The following is a 21,860-nucleotide window of genomic DNA, read 5'->3' on the forward strand; positions in this document are numbered from 1 at the left end:
GGTAAGATGCAGGGACAAGCCAAAAGAAGAGAAAATAGAAGCCAGTTTTATTCATAGCAAACGGTAAAATTTTTGATGAAAAGGCTTACAGCGTTACCTTGTAAATAAATATAGGTGCTGTTTTCTCAGCTCACGGGACTAGGCAAGAGCCTGTCAGCAACACAAAAAATATCAGCTGAATGATCCTAACAGAGCAAACTCTTGCAGCACCTCAGACATTCAGTAAGAACACTGTTCACCACTGAACTTTAGTTAAATATGCACAATTTTATTTATTGAAGAGATTAGGACAAAAACATTAAACCAAATACATGACAAAGCACCAGAGGCAGTAAAACCCCACCATGCACATCACCAATCTTTCCTCCTATAAGGTACTTATAAAATAAAAAAAAGTCCTTCTTGACACAGCACCATCTTCAGAGTGTAAAAACATTACTCCTTTATATTCTTAGTTACCAAAATAGAACCAAGGCAGGTCAGCTGCAGCTAGCTTTGTCTCTTGATAAAGAACTGTGAAACATCCTCTTGAGAGTGGGACCATAACTTTCCTGCAAGGCAGGCAAATAGCATCCATACGTCAAATGCCAAGTAGCTGTACGCACATGCCACATACTATAATTAAGCACAAATTCAAGTAACATTTACATACTACAGAGTCCACATGTACCTACCCAAAAAACATGACCACTTCACAAAACGTATACAGGCAGTAATATCAGAACAACTGAGGTACTGGAAACACAAATATTTATGCCAAGAGATTTCAATATCATACAGCAATATAAAAGCAGTAATAAAAACATTTGCCAGTCTAAATCAAATAAAGCTATCTAGAAAAAAAAAAAAAAAAGAAGCTAAATAAAAAGTTATTTAGGGACAGAAATACCTGAACAGAAAAGAAGTGTGTTAACTACAGCATGTAACATGTCATCCCAAGTCAACCCGTAATTGAAGTACTGGCTTAATACATCACTACTGTGACATTTTCTTCAATAAATAGAATAAGTCTTGACAATACAAAAGGTGCATATTACTGTGTATGTTTCAAGAGGAATATCTGTAATATAAATGTTCAGCTTATTAATACCCTCTTATTTCTTAGTCTGGACATTAACAAAAATGAAAATCAAACAATTCTTTTCCCAAGTTTAAAGGAATTCAAAGAAAAAACCCACAATACTCTTCCTCAATAATAAAGAGCCCTCTATTTACACATGGGCTAGTCAGTAAAGAAGAGATTGGTTCTCAGATGAAGACACCATTAAGGGCTTTCTGCCCTTGCTAGTCATATACGTGCAGCATGGCAGATATGGAAGCCAGTATCTCATATCTTTAAAAAAAAAATTATACAGTTTTATTCTTTTTTTCTCCTATTATAGCAGTAATGCAGTTGAAAGTTCGAGTTATAATAGCTTCCTGCAACAAACCATTTGACACAAAACAGAACAGCCTGTTAAATGACAGTTACTTCCCCTTAAGGGAACAACGCATTAAAATGTCATTTCCTGACAAGAATATTAAGTAGTTTATTTAGAAGAAATGACTTGAAAATAGCTATCAAGAGACATGAACTGAAATTTTGCTTTTTTTTAGCACCCACTTTTCATGTCCGTCTTTGTGCACCTAATTTTTTTCTTGTATTAATCCCATTAATTATTAGACATCCGATTAAAAAAGTTAGCCAATTGTATTTTCCCTGAATAATGGCTGAAGTTGAATATCTAACAGTGCGATGCCAAGATGTGAGCTGAGGCAAAAAAGTTTCTATTTGTTGTGAGTTACCACTGTTTTTAATAGAACAGAAACAGGAGTGATACAGCTGCACCAGAATTGGCATGTGCAGTCTCCTTGGCTCCAAAAAGGTGAAGCTACAATTGCTCCATGCTGCCTTTTCTCCTCCAAATCAATCTAACCTGATAGCAAGCTCCCCCCGCCCCCCCAATCTGTCCCCATGCTACATTTGTTATATTAGCTCCTTGTGGAGGTTCCTTCTCAATCCGAGGACCTCTGAGTGTCTTTTGCTACCAAGCTAGGCTGATGCAGGATGTGATTGAACGCGGTCAGGAAGGGCTCCTTCATGTGTCCATCTCCAGGTTGTGTACCTTCTGAACACCAGTCTTTGTGCTCAGTTAAAGAATGGGTCCAAGTCTTCTTCCATGTTGACATCAGGCACCAGCTGATCTGATACTTCCTTAGCACCATATCCTGAATTCGATACATTAAAATCTGTAGAAAACCATGGATGGTCCAGAATTTCCTGTGAAGTCAGCCTTTCTGATGGCTCTCGACGCAGTATGCTACGTATGAGGCATTTTGCCTTAGGGGATAGAGTTTCTGGAATGTTAAACTGCCCACGACGGATCTTGCTGAACAGGGAACTAGGCTCAATGTCATGGAAAGGATAGCGTCCAACCAGCATGGTATAAAGCATGACACCTAGACTCCACACGTCCGCTGCTTTGCCAGAGTAGCTGCCATTTGTGTTCAAGATCTCTGGACTCACATAGGCTGGGCATCCATGCTTATCAGAAAGAGAGTCATCATTTCCTCTTAAAATATAAGCATCTTCTAGGCTTTCCAATTTCACTCTAGTCCTGTGGGGGGAGGGGAAAAAAACAAAACATAATACTATCAAGGTAAGCAAACATCAAACACAAATTCTGACTGTTGCAATTCTATGGTTATAATAGTCATACTCTACAAAATTTGACAACTGCAGAAGTGCATCAGTTTAAAATCCCACTCACAGCAGTCATTACAGATAAATTGATATTGTCTCTTCCATACTGGTTAGAGATATTAGGCCCATATAGGGAATACTGCCACACATACAGCTAGAGGATTTCAAATACAGTCACGTCCAGTAAACTCATTAATAAATTTAATTAATAACTCATTAATAAGTTCTCTTAAAAAGAGGATAGGAACTGCCATATTCATGCTTTCGGTTAATTTTACATAGACATGATTTCCAAAAGGGGACATAAACCTCAAGATCTTTTCTGAGCTGGATGCACTCTAACCTACCTATGTAGGATTCACACCCAAATACAAACCCAGCCCTAACTACACAAGGTTATTTTGACACCCGTCATGCTGGCAAAGCCACTCTGTACACCTGTAGTTCAGCAAGGTTTAAGAGTAATAAAATGGTCACTCTGACCCTAAATGATCCCTCTCACCAGCCAACACTTTCCTTTACCCCAGCAATTTTCAGAGAAATTAAGAAAGAGCACTTTTAACAAATTTCAGTCTTCCCAAATAGAATTTTGGGCAAAGGGAGATCAGGTGAGCTGAAGGCCAAGATTAACAGCAAGCTTATCTACCCAGCTGAGCCAGAGGAGCTTCTTGCACTGGAATGAACAGAGAAGCTGGCAAAGGACTTGCAGAGATGACAGGAAAGCCTTATCTAGACTGCAAACTCCTGCTGCCTGCAAAGCACTGTGAACTTGTCATTGTGCTGCAGTAATTATCTCTGCAAGAGAATTTTCTTCCCTTATGGATATCACACAGGAGCAGAAAAAAAATGATGCAGAGCTGCTTGTCATAGCACTAGCTGAACATAACCTTTCTTTCCCTTCTCACTGCTAGGCTTTTTATCTATATTTAAAAATCTGTCCCTGTTGGATGCATCCAAAGGATTACCAAGTACCCTTCAGACTACTTCTCAGCAAAGGGTGGTTTAGAGAACAGTCACTACAATGCAACAGGGCTTGTCCAGTGCCATGGGATTGCAGAGTGACCTAGCAGTAGTGCAGATTTTCCTTTCAATAATTTGGGGTCATAACTCAACTTTGAGTTTTAGTGCCCTCATCCCTGAACCCCACAGGTCTGTTGCCATCACTCTTAGCCCTGTGACACGGCCCCGCTCTCGTACCACAGACATTCACAGGCAGGGACTGGACTTCATCCCAGAAGGCAGAATCTGCGTCTCTTGACTAAACCACGTAATTTAACAGGCATTAAAATAGACAAGGAGAGCCTTGTTTCTTAAATGTTTACTGAAGACAACACTGATTGAGCCTGAGCTGCGAAAGACATCTGGGCCAGCTTTGGCTTAGACTTAGTTCCAGGGCAGCTCAGCCCTATCTTTTTTGAACCAACAGAAGAGCATTTTACTCCATGGAGTACTCCAGAGGCAACTGTGCCATAAACTTTCATGACACTTGGACCTTTTCAACAGCTAAATAAGTTTACTAGCAGAGGTGAAAGCCCCTCTGGCAACGTGCCCCAAATGAGGAAGTCATAAATACAGAATTCCGAATACCTGGCTCCCAAGCACAGTGTGTCAGGGCAGCTCCTTCTCTCCTGAAACAGGCCAGTGTTTGCTCCTCCAGTTCAATGCTGATGGGCATTGCTCAATACACCTGCTTCCTCATTAATTACCACTGCCATCCTAACAGTACTTCTGGCCATGGACAACCCCCTCATTAGCACTCAAACAATACTTTACAGCAGCAATGCACCACACAGGAAGTGGGCTGCAAGGAAAAACTTCACTACAATTACCAAGACCACAGAAATTTCCCTCTGCACACAAAGCAGAGGGTCCACAACAGGAGAGTGACTTGAGGAGAGTCCTGTCACAGTGCTCAGCTTTGACACATTCCTGCACCTGCGCAGCGTAGGAAGAGAAGCAAGGAGAAACGCCCGGAGGAAAAAAAACATGCCAAAGAGGGCAGAGAACAGAGAAGAGGAAATGAAAGGGAAGGCAGGGACATGAGTTGTGGTTCCATTTGCATTGCCCACCTCAGTTTTTCCATAAAAAAGCATGTCTAGCAATAAAACAGTGGGGCCAGATACTCAAACATGCATTAAGTCACTGAACTGCCAGACAGGAAAACATCGACTCACTCCTGCTAACTAACAGAAGCAGAACACACACACAGGGAGTGGGGCAGAGCAGGCTATTAATAAACAACTTCCAGGAGGGAATTCACCCCCACACACGCTCGCCTGCCATCCCAGTGTCAACAACACAGGGAAATGTTCTTTACTTTCCTATCCTATTTTACATTTCTGGGAGTTGCCAAAGACTTTAGAAAAACAGTTCAATAAGAAGCTTTTATATTACATATAATTATTGGCATTCCCAAATCTCTCATTTCCTACAACGGACACAGTACAAAACCACAGAGAACAGACTGCAAGGTGTGTCAAAAACTCTTATTTTTTTTTTTTCCAAGAGAAGAAATAATTTCTTGATAATAAAAGAGAAGCAGCACACAAAAGCCATATCCCCATCTTGCTTTCCTTGCAAGGTGCTGCAGCCTCCACACAAAACAGTGGGTTTTGTTTAAGCAAGCAAATGGAACAACAGCTGGCCCTTATCTGCCTGCTCCTCTGTAAGCTGTGGGCAAATGAAAACACTCCAGCCAGGTTTTTCATCCTGCTGAGCCGACAGGCTTTGAGGAAACAAAAGGTCCCAAATTAAACAAAAACACAACCTTCAGTCCTCTTCCTCCTGGTCAGCCCCAAACCCTGAGCCAGAGACTCCCTTGTGCCAAGTGGTGAAATGGCTCCTCTGCAAGCAGGCAGTGCTCCTGCAGCACTGGGCATACATTTCCCTGGCAGACTGCAGGGCCTGCATCCCCTGAGCACACACTGCCAGCTGCATGGCCTCAGCATGGCTTTCTCCTCTCCCAGCAACACCCAGGCACAGCCCAGGTGTTCCCAGTTTGTAAAGTCCAGTGTCTTCACAGTCGATGATAACAAAGACTTTCCATCCCTACAGCAAGGAGAGCACAGGGATGGGAAGGGCTGTCTGACTTGACATAGCTGGCAATAGAAAGAGCTCACAGGGTGGTTCTCCCAGCACCACCAGGCAGGACTGGGGCTGGGCAGACCCACTGCAGCCCATTTTCTGTGACAGATGACTTCACCCACCTCAGCCTCACAGATGGAACACAGTCTGTGCAGTGCTACCACTGGGTACTGCACAGGTGTGTGTACACAGCAACTCTCAGTCCCCTTTTGACAGTCGTTCCACATCTTTCCAGGCAATCAAAAAGCAGCAGCCTGGCTCAGAAAGTGCTATTTCCCAGTGCACAGTACCCCATCTCTGTGAGAAACAGCTTCCAGTTTTGCTGGCCTTCCTTTACACTGCATTTCAAGCATTGGCTAAAAGAGCTCTGCTTTCTGCAATCCAGTGATGTTTAAGGTTTGGTTTTTAGGTTGTTTTTGGGAGGGGAAATCAGGCAGGGAGTATGGAAGGGGATGAGAAAAAGGGGAGTCAAAGTCTAAATACAGAGAAATGCAGAATGCTGAATGAGAAGCAATCTCTCTCCCCCACATGCCTCTCTCAGAAAGCACTGAAATCAAATAGCCATGAACAGGAATAAAAGCCAACAACAACAAACAGACCCTGAAAACTACAAGACGATTCTGAGAACACAGAACCTCCACAGAAAAGGGTGGGGAGTGCATCCAACTGCAGATTAACTGGACAACCCAAAATTTGACATTTGTTAAGGCAAAGGACAGAAAAAAACAAACATGAAGGTGTGAAATCACAATCAACTTTGAAGTGCCTCCCATCACAGAGAGGAAAAAGGGCAAATAAAAATAGTTCCCTAAAAACCTCTCATTCTCTAAGTAATTAACTCACATCAGTCCCCACAAGAGAAAAAGGATTCTCACAAAGGATCCCCAGAAGAGAAAAAAGTTCTCCAAAAGCACCAGCATTTGAGCTTGACAAACAGTTGCAACAAATTAATCCCCGAAGTTCAAATGTAAGCTACTGCCTCAGCCGGATGAGAATTACTTTGTACACATACTGCAGGGCAACAAAGAGTTTTGCCAAGGCTTACGTAATTACAATACATAATTTCAAGTTTTAATGCAGACCCCGAATAAGCACTTGGAAAAAGAGCATTATGTATCTATCAGATCATTGATAAAACACTGCATTAGTTTAATGCATTAAAAAAAATACAACCCTGAATCATGGCTATTTAAAAAGGGGAAGCTATTCTGCCTATGAATGCTTTCCCATTACTGGTGAATGAAACCACAGAAGTGCAATCAGAGGGCAGCAGCAGCACTCGGACGGGAAATGCGTCTTTGTCCCCATAGAAACCGTCAGGGAAACCCATGAAAAACAATACCACTCTGAGTTTCTTATCAATATGCCATTCATTACTTGACTGCATTCAGACTTTGCTCTTCAGTAATGTAACAAAACATAATCAATTGTCTTCCCGAAGGTTCTCCAATGCAACCTTTGGCGCACTCACCTCTGCCTTTGTTGCACATCCCACACTTTTTTTCCAACAGATTCACATTACTCTTCCCTGCAGAGCTTTGGGACTATCAGCAAATTGCTATCCTGCCTTTTGACACTGAAACCAGGGCATAAGAATCCAACATTCACACTTGCTCTCCAAAAGCAAACAATTTCCATACCAAAATCAGTTGAATTATTCAGAGGGCTCTCAACTCATAAGGCAGGAGAAAAAAAATCTTTAACATTTAAAGCAGTGACAAGAACTGTTAGTCTGAGCGTTTCAGAAGAAAATACCTTCATTGCAGTGAATAAGCAGTCAGCAGTAAAGGAGCCTGCACCTGAATCAATGAAAGCAGTTGCCTCTAGTCTGTCCCCAAAGCCATCTGTATGAGAAATAATACCTGAGCATATGAGAAATAATACCTGAGCAACAGCTGAGCCAACCTTCCCATTTTGGGAACACTAACTGCAGACTGGGCCCACAATTTTTGCACAGCAACATTCCCCATATGACAGCCAAATCAGCTGCTTTTGGAAGAGACTGAAGGAGCCATCCTGCTCTGGACACTCCAGATACACCATCCAATTGTTACTTAGGCTGGGTAAAATTAAAAGATCCAGATTTACAGATTCTATGCAGCAGACTCTGGAGATCAGGAAACAAACATCATTGCCATCTGAATTACTATTTTTTTAAATACAATTGCAGGTAAATATAAAATGACAATTTCTAAAGGTGCTTCACAATATTCCTCCAAGGGTAAAAAGCTGAAAGCGCCCAAGAAATGTTCTCTCATATTTCAATAGTATTCTGACTGAGACCAGGAGAGCCTTTCCCTAGGTAGAGGCATTGAAGCCATTGACTGCCCAGTGGACCAGGGATTGCTCCTAGGTGGCCAATAATTTACAGGTCATTTAATCGAGGTCAGTTGCCCACACCTCATCATAATGATGAGAAGAGCATGCATGCAATTAGAGTCACAAGGAGGCAAAAAAAAAAAAAAAGGGAAGCTCAACATAGGAAGCAGTTATCTTTTGCTAATCGATTTTTTTTTTTTTAACCAAGGGAATCTCTCCTAAATAATGCAGAAGTAGGCATTCTTCATAAGGGAGCCAGTGAGACAGGGAAGGCGGTAATGAAAGCCCCGGCAGATGATTTGCAGCTCTGGTGAAAAGACTGGTTCTGAACTCACAACTACCCAATCTCCTTGGGGGCAGAGGGGCACACAGGAGCAGGGGGAAATGTTATGCCATCCATTTAAATCCTGCTCCTTTCACCAATAGATCCCTTTCCAATTTGTAACAGCAAAGAGCATGGGTGTTCACCACACAACGTCCTACACAATTTCAGAGAAGAAAAATAAACAAACTCTGCACAAAGGCTGTTAGACAGTCTCTTGCATAATGAAACAGGCTCAAGGAAATGTTTCAAAAGACAACTGGGACTTTCAGGCAGCACAGGTTTACAGGATGAACCTCGTTCCTAAGGGAAGATTCCTTCACGGGTACTTCCGCACAATGAGGAACCCTCTAAAAATTACATCTCCCTCACCCTTCCTCTGCAGGGATGCTAACAGCACAGACAGCCTTGCCTGCATCCCCCGACATGCAGTACCCAGCAACTTAGAGCTTTTAACTTGTTTTAAGCTGGTCTGGGTTTTTTCCCTACAGAATTCCACTTACAAATCCTCTGGCTCATCTCCAGGAAGGACTGGTGCCCCAAAGACCTCAGTTTTACAACACTCAAATAGGATTGCTAGGAACAGCCTGTCCTGTATGCCATATACTTTGTTTCTTCCATGCCCTTATTGCCTAAAGACAAAACATACTCCCCAGAGAGTTGGTAGGTAGTGATGCTTGTGTTGAGGTGCAGGCTGTGAAATCCACTGCAGACTCTTCCACAGAGGAGCTCAGTTACAATACCCTGAGCAATCCATTCTTCTGTAAGAATCTGAGTCAGGACAGCTACTTCACTACTTCACTTTTGTCTTGTTAGATCACATTGAAGATCAGAGTTTTAAAAGGCTATGCTGTCAACCATATGCTGTGTTTCCCATCTTTTCTAGGTCTTTTGATACAATGCATGATGAAGCTCCACAGGGAAAGAAGACCACAATTTTTTTTTTAATATAACGTCATGTTGTGAAAACAGCCCAGTACTTTCTCAGCCTACAATGGGTGCTCAACATCTCTAAGGCCATGCCATTATTTCACAACCTTACTGAAAACCTTTTGCTTAGACGTCTGCAATCCTGTCTCCAAGCAATACACATCTATCAAAAAAGCAGGTGCTCAAGACTAAATATGCCCCAGGTTGGCTCCTCTTTACAATCACCACCTTTCCTCTCCCTCCCAAGCCTGATGTAATCCCCAAGTGTGATAATAACAACAATTAAAAGAGAAGGCAGCAGAAGAATTTCACTCGGACAATGCACTGCAGCTGTGACTAGTTGGGCTCCTGCCTCCCTTTCTCATTCACCCCTAGCACAGACATCCAGATACCCTCAGTCTCCACTCATAATTCAAAATGGACCATTTTGCAGCAAGTCTAAGGATGGAGGTTTTCAAGTCTTTAAAAGGACCAGCTATTTAACTGAATTTGAGATGTCCTGAGACACATCTACTCATCTACTCCAGGGGCTACAGAGCACCTTTTGTCAGAGAGATCAATCCCACAATGGGCATCTCAGGAGAGGCACCACCCATGACTGACATGACAGCCAACACATACCACAGCATCCTGCCTGAACAGGGAGAGTGAAGAAGACAAGGCCCTACTATGATCCACATAGTGCAAAGTGCTTAAATGACACCCCAGGGGTAAAACCTCCTGCAAACTCCAGTGCTGGCTTCAACAGCTGGTCTCATTGAAAGGCCTTGAGCTGACTCAAGGTCCATCTGAGTTCCCATCATCATCCCAGGGCCAGACAGCAGCCAAATCTTCCCTGGCTTTTGCATTAATTTATAACCTTTGGCACAGCAATTAACCTGTATAACTATCTATGTCCTTAGGGGGAGATTTATGCACTTCACAGGGTGGCTGTGATGTTCACCACCTGCAGACAGCCTCCCTCTTCCCTCCTGCTGGGAAGGGCACCAAACACATCAGTGTCACTCCCAGGAACAGGGTGAGAAGAGAGACTTAGTAACCAAACCGCACAAAGGCAATGAGGACATGAACCCTTCTGTGGAAAACAGTTGCGCAACCACTTCATCTTCTACCTAAGCCTCACAGCAGATTTGCTGTCCATTAAGAAATCTGCCTTCCTCCATACTTTAAGAATAATAATTTCTGGTTTGAAATCTGACCTATGAGTCTCCACTATTGAAGAACTTGTGCTCTTTGGTCCTGCGGCCCCGTTCAGTGTAGAGCAAAGTGCTTAAATGACAAAACAGATGAAGACTGTTTTTATTTCTAAATCTTCAGGTATTTTAAGAGCACTCCCATTTTGTTTGATTTTCTTCCACTTTAGGACTCTCTAGGACTTAGGGAAAGCATTAACTTACACGTTCTCTACAGAATTGTAAGGGTAACAGCAAATTTTAACACATTGATGAAAAAGCTGCTGACCACATTATACTCTGAGAAATGCTGGGGAGAAAAGCTTACTACTTACTATAAGAAAATGAAAGGTCTACATGCAAAAAGGTTGGTATATGCATTTGTATTTTTTGTGGGATCAGGTTTGTATCATGAGGATTGGAAACAACATAACTAGGTCATGTTAAAGCATCATCCACTCAAAGCTGAGAAATTAAAGAGGAAAAATTATTCTAAGAGCACCAAGTAAATATGTTATGCTAGCACAGGCTTTCTAAATTAGTGTATTGTACTGGCTGCATTCCCCTGGCATAGAGCAAAAAGTGTCAAATCCTGTTTATTTTTATTGAATCCCACCTGCCTCATATTTACTCAAAGAATAGAGGAAAATTACAATATCTAAATACCAAAATTATTTTAATTTTCCCTTCAACAAGTCTGATGAATGTACAAGGTCTTTAAGCTTCAAATATTACGACAGCTAATATTTTAATATAATTAAAGGCTTAAAAACACACTAAAGAAATTAATAATTCCCTGACAGCAGAAATGTTCTTGTATTAAGCAAACCATTGAAACAACCAACACAGAAATGCTTCATTTAATTCTGAGATCTTTCAGATGGCTCTTTCTCAAAGCATCTGCTATGTATCAGACTGATGAACTGCTTTATTAGCTATATACTGTGTATGGCACTATTTTTAGCACAACCCAAAAAAAACCTGCCTGTTCTGCAACATCATTATGGGACACCAGCTAGGAGAAGGGCACAGTTCTGCCCAAGGGCCTACTATGAGGACAGGCTGTACATGGAAAATGGTAAATACCATGACATGAACACAGATAAAATACTCAAAAGCAAGAGCCTCACAACATTAATACCAACCTGGCTTCATACCCAGGAGAAAAATTTTTAACAACATGGATGGAAGGAGAAAATATACAAGAACACAGGTTTTATCATAGGTCATTCACTGTTTTGGATTTAAGTTTCATTCTGAAGTGTAAGGACACAGTTTTTGAAGTGCCTTAGAGGTACTTTAGAAAGTCTGTTGAGACTCAACATGGCAAGTCAGTGTTGTTTTCCATATATTCAGTGTTCTGGAAGCCACTACAATCATTTAATAGATGTGCTGCTGCTTGCTAACCCAGTCTTACAAAACATTTCCAGCCATGCTGTAATGTCTTAGAACTTCTGCTTCATCAAAATCAGCTGCAGGTTTATGGAGTTTAACTCTGAAATTTCAATACTACAAGACTGGCTATTTCACTTATAGTTTACCCAGGGATCTACAGACACCTCCTCCTAAAAAACACAACTGCACTACCTTTTATACAAAACAAAAACCCATGTAGCAACAGCACACATCATTTTTATGGAATGCAATTCACCCTATCTTCCAACTTCCTACAGTTCAGGATTTAAAGAAACTATAAACTACCTTGAAACACAGACAATTTTTTTCTGTTTGTTTCCACAGTGGAATTCTGAGTTTCATTTTAAGTGCTAATGTACTTGCATTGTACTTACACATGCAATAGTGTAAGACATGATCTGAGTCTCTCATGGACTTACCACATTAAGGAGAACACCTCTAGTACAATTAGGACCCCTACAGAATGCTCAGTGCTACCAGCCTATAACAATACTTTATTCCAGTTACCAGTTCATTAGAAACATCCCAAGGCACTGTGATTTGTAGCATCCAAATAACACACATTTTTAGTGGGGACATCAAGTTGAAGCTAAGAGCACTTTTGGTGCTGCTAGATCAGGAGCCCAAATCTTTGCAAATGCCAGCTGTAATTTAGATAATGGGGATGGGGTAGAAGAATTTTAACACTGTATGCACCACCTGCAAAACTTCAGGAGCTCTGTTCTTCTATTGAACTACCAGGATGTCATTAGGATCAATGAAAGATGATGTACTAAGAAATGCTTTAAAATTGATTTTCTTTTTTAAACAAATGGAACTACTTCCACGTAACCTTCACATTCCCTCTGGCTCCTCCAGTCTGGCAGCTCTCAGCCAACAACAGACAAGCATCTTACTTAAAAAAAAATAAAAGCACCAAGTTTTCCATTCATGTGTTGCCTGCCTGCTGGATTTCACATCTTTTCTACTACCAAAATTAAAGCCACGAGAGTCTTCAGGAAGAGGAAGTTCCAAAGTGGTAGGTACTTAAAATGAACTGCAGAAAAACAGCCTTGAAGAAATAGGAAAAGAACTGCTAAGAAAGAGCTTCACTGAAGAGCAGGTGACACACAGCAGCAGAGTTCACACACATTTCTCAAAACATCATTTTTATCTCTTCTCTCCCTCTCTGGTTCATTATGAGCTCTAGAGAGCAAGGGATGGTGCAGCACCCATCTGCCAGGCACGGCTGCTGACGGCAGCTCCTCGAGGACTGCTCAGCACACAGGAATCCTCAGCAGCAGCTTCAGACACATGGGAGCTCGGAGGGATGCAAGCAACACACCAACACCTCTGTGAACTCAGGAGGACCAGGAAGATTTTTCATTTCTAAATATAGCAGGAGATTGAAAGTGATGACTGATTACAGTATGATGATCAGAGGATGTGAAAAAAGGCAGTCACTGCTGTTTGGTTCTATTTCTATCTCACATTATTTCATCTCTGTTTATTTAGTAGAGAAAGGATTACAATACCTTCCTACTTACAAACCAACATTACATCCAGAAGAAAACCGCATTATGATTATCTTAAAAATAACCAGCAAGTCCTATTTGACCTTTATAGTGAATTATTGTATAATTAGAAGACAATGCTCAGAACTGAGCAACAGTGTCATTTTGCAAACAACAGCTAAGTTAAAAACATTCATAAAAGCCAACACTGCTATTACAGTACACACCACTTTTCTTGGGTGGCTGAAGGATTTGGCCCTGTGCCTCCTATGCTGCACTCCGTTCCTAGTAAGCAGCAGGGTAGGAGTTCAAGAGCATTCAGCACAGGCCTGTGTCTGCTCCCACTGCACTGCTCTGAGCTCATGCTGCCTTCCCTTGGATGAGCTCCTCCAAGTTCTGCTCTTCATGCAAAACCACACATGTTTACATACATCCCCAGGAAAAAAAAAAATCCACTTAAACATTAGGACGTTATCATCTACAACAGAGAACAACCCCTCAACTATTTTGCACAAGTTTCCTTCTTATCTTCATCAGAGGTTCTAGAATGGTGCTTAGTTATTAAACTGGGAGTAAAAGTTGTGGAAGTGCAGCTTATATCTAGCTGCTCTGCATTTCTCTATGAATGATCATTAAGCTCGTTTAATTTTATACTTTTTTTATTTGAAAAAGATGAGGAATCAGACCTTGGGGCTGCAGTAGAAAAATGCTTTGCAGACAATCATCTGAACTGAATTAAGAAGTGAAAATATATATTATTTTTCAGTCTGTAAATAGGTTAAAAGGAGAAGCCTATTTTGCAAAACTCAGCTTGCAATAAAATAAATGTAGAGAATATTTAAATGGGATAGATTGTCATCTTTATTATGTCATTTTTATTTTAAGACCAGGAACTTTTCTTTCCTGAATGAATTGTGTATTAGTTTTTTGTAATTTTTAGATCACTAACTTCCTGAGAAAGAAGTTCTTCCTGTGGAGAACTTTGAGAATTTGGCTGTTTCTTGTAATTCCCCAACAGAACTGATATGCACTGGTTATTTTTAACAAAGCTCTCCAAAACATCCATTTCACTCTGCAGCAGTTTGAACAAGTTTTCAGACAATTTTTAGTAATCAATTAAAAATGTAAACCATGTCCCCATTCTCTACCAAGACCAGAAGAAGTACAAAGGCAGGTTCTGCTCCCATTTAGATGTTTGGATTTTTTTTTAATGGTCATCTTCCAATTTAATGACTCTGTGAAAGCCTAACATGATTCTGACAGTATTGATTGCTCTGATACCTTATGTGGAAGTTGTAAATAAATTCATCATTCAAGACAAAGAAGACTGGTAAACAGAAGGAAAGGGATAGGAAATTTCCACACATACAACAGTACGGCTATTGCTCCACATCAGAAAGAGTATTCAACAATATACCCAGAGTATCCAGTGCTATTTCTTTCCCTGTCTTCCCATACTCCTTCCCCAAATCATTTACACAGAAGGGTGTCTAGGGAGGAGATATCATTTAAAAAAACCAAACCAGTAGTTCCCCAAGTAGTACAACAGGTGGTCCTACAAACAAGCACCCCCAGTGCAAGGCAGTTTCAGTCTTAGTATAATTAGTGACCACATAATACTCTTACAAGCAGCCTCCAGACCCTCTGAGCGTGGAAAACAAGATGTCCTCAGAACAGTCTGACAGAAAACACTTGACTGCTCTTCCTCTTTACAGCTCCTCACTGGAATGAGCCATTTCAGTCCCCAGTCCTCTTTAACATCCTCTTTTAACACCAGCAGCCTTTATAATAGTGCAGCTCTTACACCAGACACCCTTTCAGATGGATGTCTCCCCAAGAGGAATGAGGAAACTCCTCTAGGTGGAGATGCAGAATGCAAACAGCTCTCTATACTTACTTTACTCCAAAACCTAAGCCAGAAGGTAAAATGGCACATCCATCCCACGATCAGGTTGCAGAGGAAAATAAAGTGTACTACAAACAAAGGCTACAATATCCTGCACCTCCAACTATCTGACCTCAGGCACCCCCAGCCATAACGAGGGAGACTTACCTTTCTTCATCCTTAAAAATAAACTTTCGCAGCTTGAGATCCCGCAGTACCAGTCCACCATCATGGCAGTGTGCAACAGCAGAAGCTATTTGATAGAAGAGTTTGGCTGCCTCCTCTTCTTTAAGCTTCTTGCAGGTACGAACAAACGAATGCATGTCCCCATAGCTCCTTTCAAAGAACACATACGCTTTTGTCTCCCCGAGAATTATTTCAGTAATTTGGTTGATATTTTTATGCGCAGGCAGACAAAAACATGGTGCTAATAACTCCTGGTAGCAGCCAATATCAAACACCTGCAGGAACAATGACAGTAAAGCCAGGGTTAGTGACATGAAGGACAGTGAAGTCATGGTACATCTGATTCTACTAACAAAACCATCCCTAAGTACAATTTATGTCCCTGCTGAAAGCTGCACCAATGTAAACAGGATGTCACAAACTCACAGCAGTGAGGACAAGACGAAGCAGACTGCACAACCCCACACAGAAGACACGTAACCTTGACAGGAAAGGCTAGTCTTCAAAACTGGTAGCAAGCACAGTTACATTAGCTAACACCTGATCAAATCTAGAATGCAATCTAAATTAAGCTGTGAAGACCAGAGATGTATAAGGGCAGCACTCAGAAGGAAGCATGTTTCTTTTCTATTTTCCATCCAAATAAACTCATAAAAAATACAGCCAGTAGCTTTGTATTGAGAGAAGCTGTCACATTAAATCCACCCTGATACACATGCCTGGCTCTTTTGATTTTATTAACCCATTAAAGCTTTAAGGATTTTCAGGCTTAAAGTATCATCTATTGCTATTCCTATTTACTTCCTGCCTTTCTTTCATCTCTGAAAAACAGCAAAGTCACTTTCACTTTCCAAGTCTCAGTTCCACAATAGCTGTTTATAAGATCAGAAGGACAACCCGGGAAATAGCTCTGCCTGTTGGAGCACAGACAAACACCCTTCAAAAGGCAAAGACAAAACCACCCTGAACTCTCTGCATTTCAATCAAGTGCTCCATTAAAAGCGAAGTGTCCCTTTACTACTAAGTATGTTATCACTGATCTTATGAATGAGCTGTAAGAACTAAAAAAGCTGCTGGGAAACCCAAATATAAAAAGTTACTATAATCTAGTGATGACGAATGAATCAGTATTTGAGTCAATTGAGAAAAGACCACATTACAAGAAAATGAAAGACTTCATTGAGAATAAAAGAAGTCAGTGTGCTAAAAGAGACTGAGCAAAGTATTGATAGGAGTGATTTTTATTTTTAATTATACTTGCTGCAGAGGACTGCAAAGCAAGTATTAGCATTTCCACCAGCATAAAAATTCAATTAATATATAACTTACTCGTGAGTGTTTTGTTGCTTTAGTAAAAAGAATTTAAGGTAGTCATGTGTCCTTCGAACAAAATATAAAAATGAAGAACTGGTCTAGTTCTCTAACCACCGTTTTAAACTGCAATTATTTTTTACCTTTCTGTATTATAGCATTTGTGTTCTGATAGTGGGTATTTGTACCCTCTCTGAGAAGCAAATATCTTCCTGTTCTCTCTAAAGCTTTAAAAACCTTTAAAACTTGAGTGAGAAAGATACAGTTCAATCAGAATTTACCTGAGGCTTCAAAACCTGCATCCTTTAATGCTTCAGAGCCCAATCCTAATAAACTCCTTCCACAGAAGAGAACCCAGATCCCAAGAAACTGGGACACCCCCTTCTCACCTGTCACCTCATACCTGTACTGCCTTACCCCAGCATAGGGAAAAACAACCTTAAAGGCAGACTGCCAAACAGAGCCAGCACATTTTACGGGGGGATGGATTAGCACCGAGGCATTCTGGTGACATGGTGCACCAGGGAAGCAGAACCAGGGCGGGGAGGGGGTGTTGCTAAAATCCCTGGTGTGCAATTCATTCCAGAGGAGAATTCATTGACATTTGGATCTCAAAACTCGTAACTACTACATTCTAAGTGAATGGCTCTTCTACAAAGCAGCTGCTATAAAATAAAATTTAAGCAGGAATATTCATGTGGCTCAAACCCTCATGTGAAAAGACAACTTTCCAGAATTCTCTCCTAAACCAGATTATCATAATGTAAATTAGTTACATTTTGTGGTTCTCAGACTATGTTAAATAAGTAGCTCTGGTTATGTACAAGTACTGTGTTTGAACGGGGGGTAGATAGGAAGCACTATCATACTGCTACAGTGTCAAATACCTTCTATAAAGGGCTTCTTTGTATCCCAGCTTTTAAGATCCCTGGCCTCAATTCAGCAAATGTCCAATAAGCTGCAGTTTGATTTAGGTCTCGCTGGGAATTAGAAGTGAGAAGTTACCATTGTTTGGATGCCACAGAGCCTTGAAGCAAATAACGGCATCTGTACAGCCGGTGGGTGCAGCCAAATGAATCTTGAGAATCATCAGTATGTGTCTGTTAAACCCAGCGTTTCTGCAAGCAATCTCTAAGAGCATCTTCAGTAAGATACCAGAGAGCACCTCTCTTTGCCGGGAGGCTACTTGACAAATAGTTGTCATGATACTGCAGGCATTTTAAAGCACGCATTAAATTAAGCCGAGTTCAGGACTGACAACTGCATCCTCAGAAACTAGCAAGCCAGGCTAAAATCGTATTTTTGGAGCACAGCTAGTAGTGCCTCGCACATATGGAAAAACTGATACTATTCAAATGTCAGGATCAGCTCAAAAACATACAGCTTAAATGGAAGGGAGAAAAAAATAACGGCCCGGTCTTTGTGAGCTGCAGTTTTACTGTTCATACTGTTATCAACAGTGCCTTAATCCTGCAAACCAAACAGGAAACAAAGAAGCGCATAGCCCCCGCTTTACTACTTGCCATGCGAGTTCACCTAGAATTTCATGCAGAGCAGCAGCTTTGTGAGACCTGTTTATTTCATGAAAAGATGCCAATGTCCTAGAGTGCAGCACTGTACTACTGCGTCGAGCTGGGCTTTCATTCTCGAAATTCTCATGTTCTATTTCAGTTTGGTAACAAAGCATCCAGTTCAACAAGCAATATTAGTTCTTAGCAAAGCCATGAGCCTTTTTTCCCCTAAATAATCACATGAAGTCCCTAGGTTTCATCAGGTTTTATAACTCAATCAGTTAGCATATTTAAATTGCCCTCTGAACTCCAATCTTCACAAATAGCAAGGAGGAGCAATTATTTTCACTTCTCTGCTACAGCCTAGTCCATAACTTTTTATGAATCAAGTATGAGAAAGTATGAAACAGTGAGCAACACTATTATTAATCCCTGGAATACTAGTAAGCTATAATACATCTACTTTTCCATCTAGAAATTTGCCAAATGGCATTAATTCCGTGTTTTGGGAATAATACAAACACTGCAGCATGTGTTGCAAGGTTGCAATTTGCTATGTAGTTATAAAAACTGCTACTGGGTACTGCTTCAGTTTGCTGGACATAAGTCTGTCTCACTACAGACAATAAGAATCACAATTTGGGAACAAAGGATAATATTCCCTCAGCTCAAAAAGAGAAAAACACCCCTCCACAGATGTGCACGCATGCGGATTTCTTTTTCCCACAGCTCACCTTTTAATAGTAGGAGCAAATTGGGAGGAGGCAGAGAAAAGCCGGCAGGCTACAAAGAGTGGGCTAGCTATTCTGTCTGCACTTCTAAAAACCGTAGGTGTGCAGGTTTTATTCTTACTCAGTTGGGCAGTGGGGGAGGATGCTGTTTGCAAACAACCTCCACCGTGAGGGAGCTCAGGCTGATTAATTAGATGTGGTTCTTTTTTTTAAATCACTTTTAAGATAAAGCCGATGGCAATCTGCCCCCAGGCCCCCCCCGCTTCTCCATCCTCTTCCGTAGCCAAAGCACAGAATTGGGGGCAGTAAAAATCGAGGAAGTCAGCAGGTCCCAACACCTTAAAATTAGCTGGGGATTCCCTACTCCATTTTGAAAAGTGAGTGTGTGGAAAGATGAGGCTTTCTCCTGGTCTGAACTCACGTTAAAACCTACTTCAAGAACGGCTCTTTCCAGAAAAATATCCCCCTGCCAATAGAAGGCAGACCTGGCTCCGGGCCACCGCTATAACGTGGCCATTGTCTGGAGAGAGGGAAAAGTTACAGGATTCGCCTATAATCCTGTCTCCCTGCCTTTTGTTTCTCCACTATTCAATAAACGAGGTACACGGCCATGCTCGCCCTCCTGCAAGACACGGGAAACCCGGGCGCGACAGGGGAGAACCGGGGGAGGGGGAGAACAAGGAGAGGCATTACCTTGCAAACCAGCTCCTCGCCGCTGTGCAGATGTACGGCTCGGAAAACGTGGTCTCCCTCGAGAGGCTCCAACAATAAGTATTTCCCGATGCAAGAAACGCAATGCGACAAGTTCGGGGTCTCCGGCGGGCTCGGCGAGCCTAGATTCGGGCTAAAACTCTGGCTTGGCTCGATGGACCGTATGGACGAGAGCTCTTCAAAATCCTGGGTTTTATTCCGCGGTCTCCCATATCGTGCTATCGTGATAGGGGTTGACCTTTGTATGTTCATGAGTATGGAGAAGACCAGCCGAGACGCGGCACCGGAGCCCTGGCGTGGAGCGCGGTCCCTCGCCCGTCCAGCTGCGGCTGCCTTTGTGTGGCGGAGGGGGGGCGGGAGCGGGAGCGCGGCGGCGGCGGGCGACCAGCCTCAGCGCCGCGTCCTGGGCACAGGGAGAGAGCGCTCAGCCCGCGGCCCTTTGTTCCCGCCGCCGGCCGGGCGCGCAGCGGCGCGGAGCAGCGCGGCGGCGGGGCAGCGGCGCCCGGGGCCGGGGAGCCGAGGGGCGGGCGGCGGCGCGGCCGGGGCTGGGCGGCCGCCGCTCCCGCGGGGCGCGCAGCGCGGGCGGCAACAAAAGGTCGGTAACGCGGTGTGCGCAGCGGGACCGTCCTTCCGCTCCCCTACGGCCCGGCAGCGCCGCGCTGCCGCGGCTCGGCTGTAGATGGCGCGGGAGCCTCGCCGCTAGCGCCCGGGGCGCTCCGAGAATGCCCCGCGAAACAGCGAGGGAGCATTTAACTTGGGCCGACAAAGGAGCGGGACCGCGGCGGGCGGCTCGGGGGAGCCGCACCGGCACCGCGGGAGCGCGGCGGGGCAGCGCGCACCGCTCCGCGCTGGCGGAAAGGAACGCGCTGTCGTTGTCGCGACAGAACAAAAAGTGCAACCAGAGAATAGAGAGCGCTCCCACGCTCCCCCTGCACAGCGGAATTGTGAGCGGGGGCTCGCTGCCTTCGCCGCGCTTAATGGAGTTCACGCACAAAGAAAAGAAAAACCGGCGCGGCGAGAAGGGCCCGAGTTCTTACTGCAGGGGCTGGGAGGGCGATAAGCGAAAGGCCATAAGGGACAATTAAATAGAATCGCTTTAAAAAAAAAATAAATGCAGAGAGCAAATTTTGTTTGATGGGTTTTTTTTTCCTCTTGGGGATAGAACATAGGCAGGAGAGGGTAGCCGCGCCGCTCCCCTCCACCGAGGCACCGTCTCCCCCCGGCGTATCAGTAACTACTTACGTGGCGGGGACGCTGGCTGCCTCCGTGCTCGCTGCCGGCCGCCGCACGCCCGCACGGTGCCCAGCGCGCAGCCCGACTGCCCCGCCGCCGCCCGCCCCGGCCCGGCCCGGCCCGGCCCCGCCGCGCCCCGCCCCGGCCGCCCCGCCCCGGCCCGCCCCGCAGCCCCCCCGCGCCCGCCGCGCTCGGGGTAAACAAGGTGAGACGTCCTTCCGCAGCCCTGCCGAGGGCTCGGGGGCGGCCCGCCGGCTCGGGGCCCCGGGGCTGTGCCGGTGTATCCCGGTGTATCCCGGTGTGTCCACCACTGTGAGCAGCGCTGTGCAGCGGTGGGATGCTGACCGCGGCTCCCCCGCTGACAGAGCACCGGCAGGTCCAGCCTTTCCGGGGATTGCCCTTGCGGCTGGGGTCGAGATGTTGGTATTAATTTTAATATCAAAAATAATAACACTAATAATGGTAGTGGCTTAAGCTGCCCTAAAAGCAGAGTCCGCTCCGCTGTCGGGCGCGGGGGATGATGCGGTATCTCATGTGCTGGCCGATTTTTTTCTCAATGAAGCAATCGTTTTTTTCCGGGCAGCTCGGGGCCCCGCATACTTAGGGGAGCACTGGCGCTTGTACCCTGGTGCTGCCGGGTGGGAGGAGTTCTACCGACTCCAGACTTGTCTTAATCCGTCCCAAAATTAAAACGGAGGGGAGGAGGGAGTGCGGGGGAAGGGAAGACAGGGGGAAAACGTAAACCTTTTCGCAGAGAAAGCCATGAATGAGGTCGGTCTGTCTCCGCCCAGCACCACTGCGGGCTGTCGGTTTGGTGTTTTTTGTTTTGTTTTGGGGGTTTCTTTTGTTATTTTTGTTTGGATTTTTGTTGTT

At 43.7% G+C, this 21,860-nt stretch overlaps 1 protein-coding gene across 2 annotated transcripts; it reads right to left on the reverse strand.

The window, feature by feature from the left end:
* Positions 1–247: 247 nt before the first annotated feature.
* Positions 248–21,647, reverse strand: TRIB2 (tribbles pseudokinase 2). Of its 2 annotated transcripts, XM_071440637.1 has the most exons (4): positions 20,997–21,647; positions 19,737–20,157; positions 15,473–15,765; positions 248–2,597 (listed from the first exon to the last, which is right to left on the reverse strand). In XM_071440637.1, the coding sequence occupies exons 2-4, from the start codon at positions 20,004–20,006 to the stop codon at positions 2,129–2,131; spliced, it is 1,032 nt and encodes a 343-aa protein (XP_071296738.1). In that variant the 5' UTR covers positions 20,007–20,157; positions 20,997–21,647; the 3' UTR covers positions 248–2,128. The 2 variants fall into 2 exon arrangements, with proteins under 2 accessions (XP_071296738.1, XP_071296747.1); XM_071440646.1 differs by lacking the exon at positions 20,997–21,647 and having other exon boundaries at positions 19,737–20,294.
* Between the last annotated feature and the right edge of the window lie 213 nt (positions 21,648–21,860).

This window comes from Agelaius tricolor, unplaced genomic scaffold (assembly GCF_023055355.1).
Source record: "Agelaius tricolor isolate 1412-34295 unplaced genomic scaffold, bAgeTri1.0.p SCAF_1, whole genome shotgun sequence".
NCBI classification, from domain to species: domain Eukaryota; kingdom Metazoa; phylum Chordata; class Aves; order Passeriformes; family Icteridae; genus Agelaius; species Agelaius tricolor.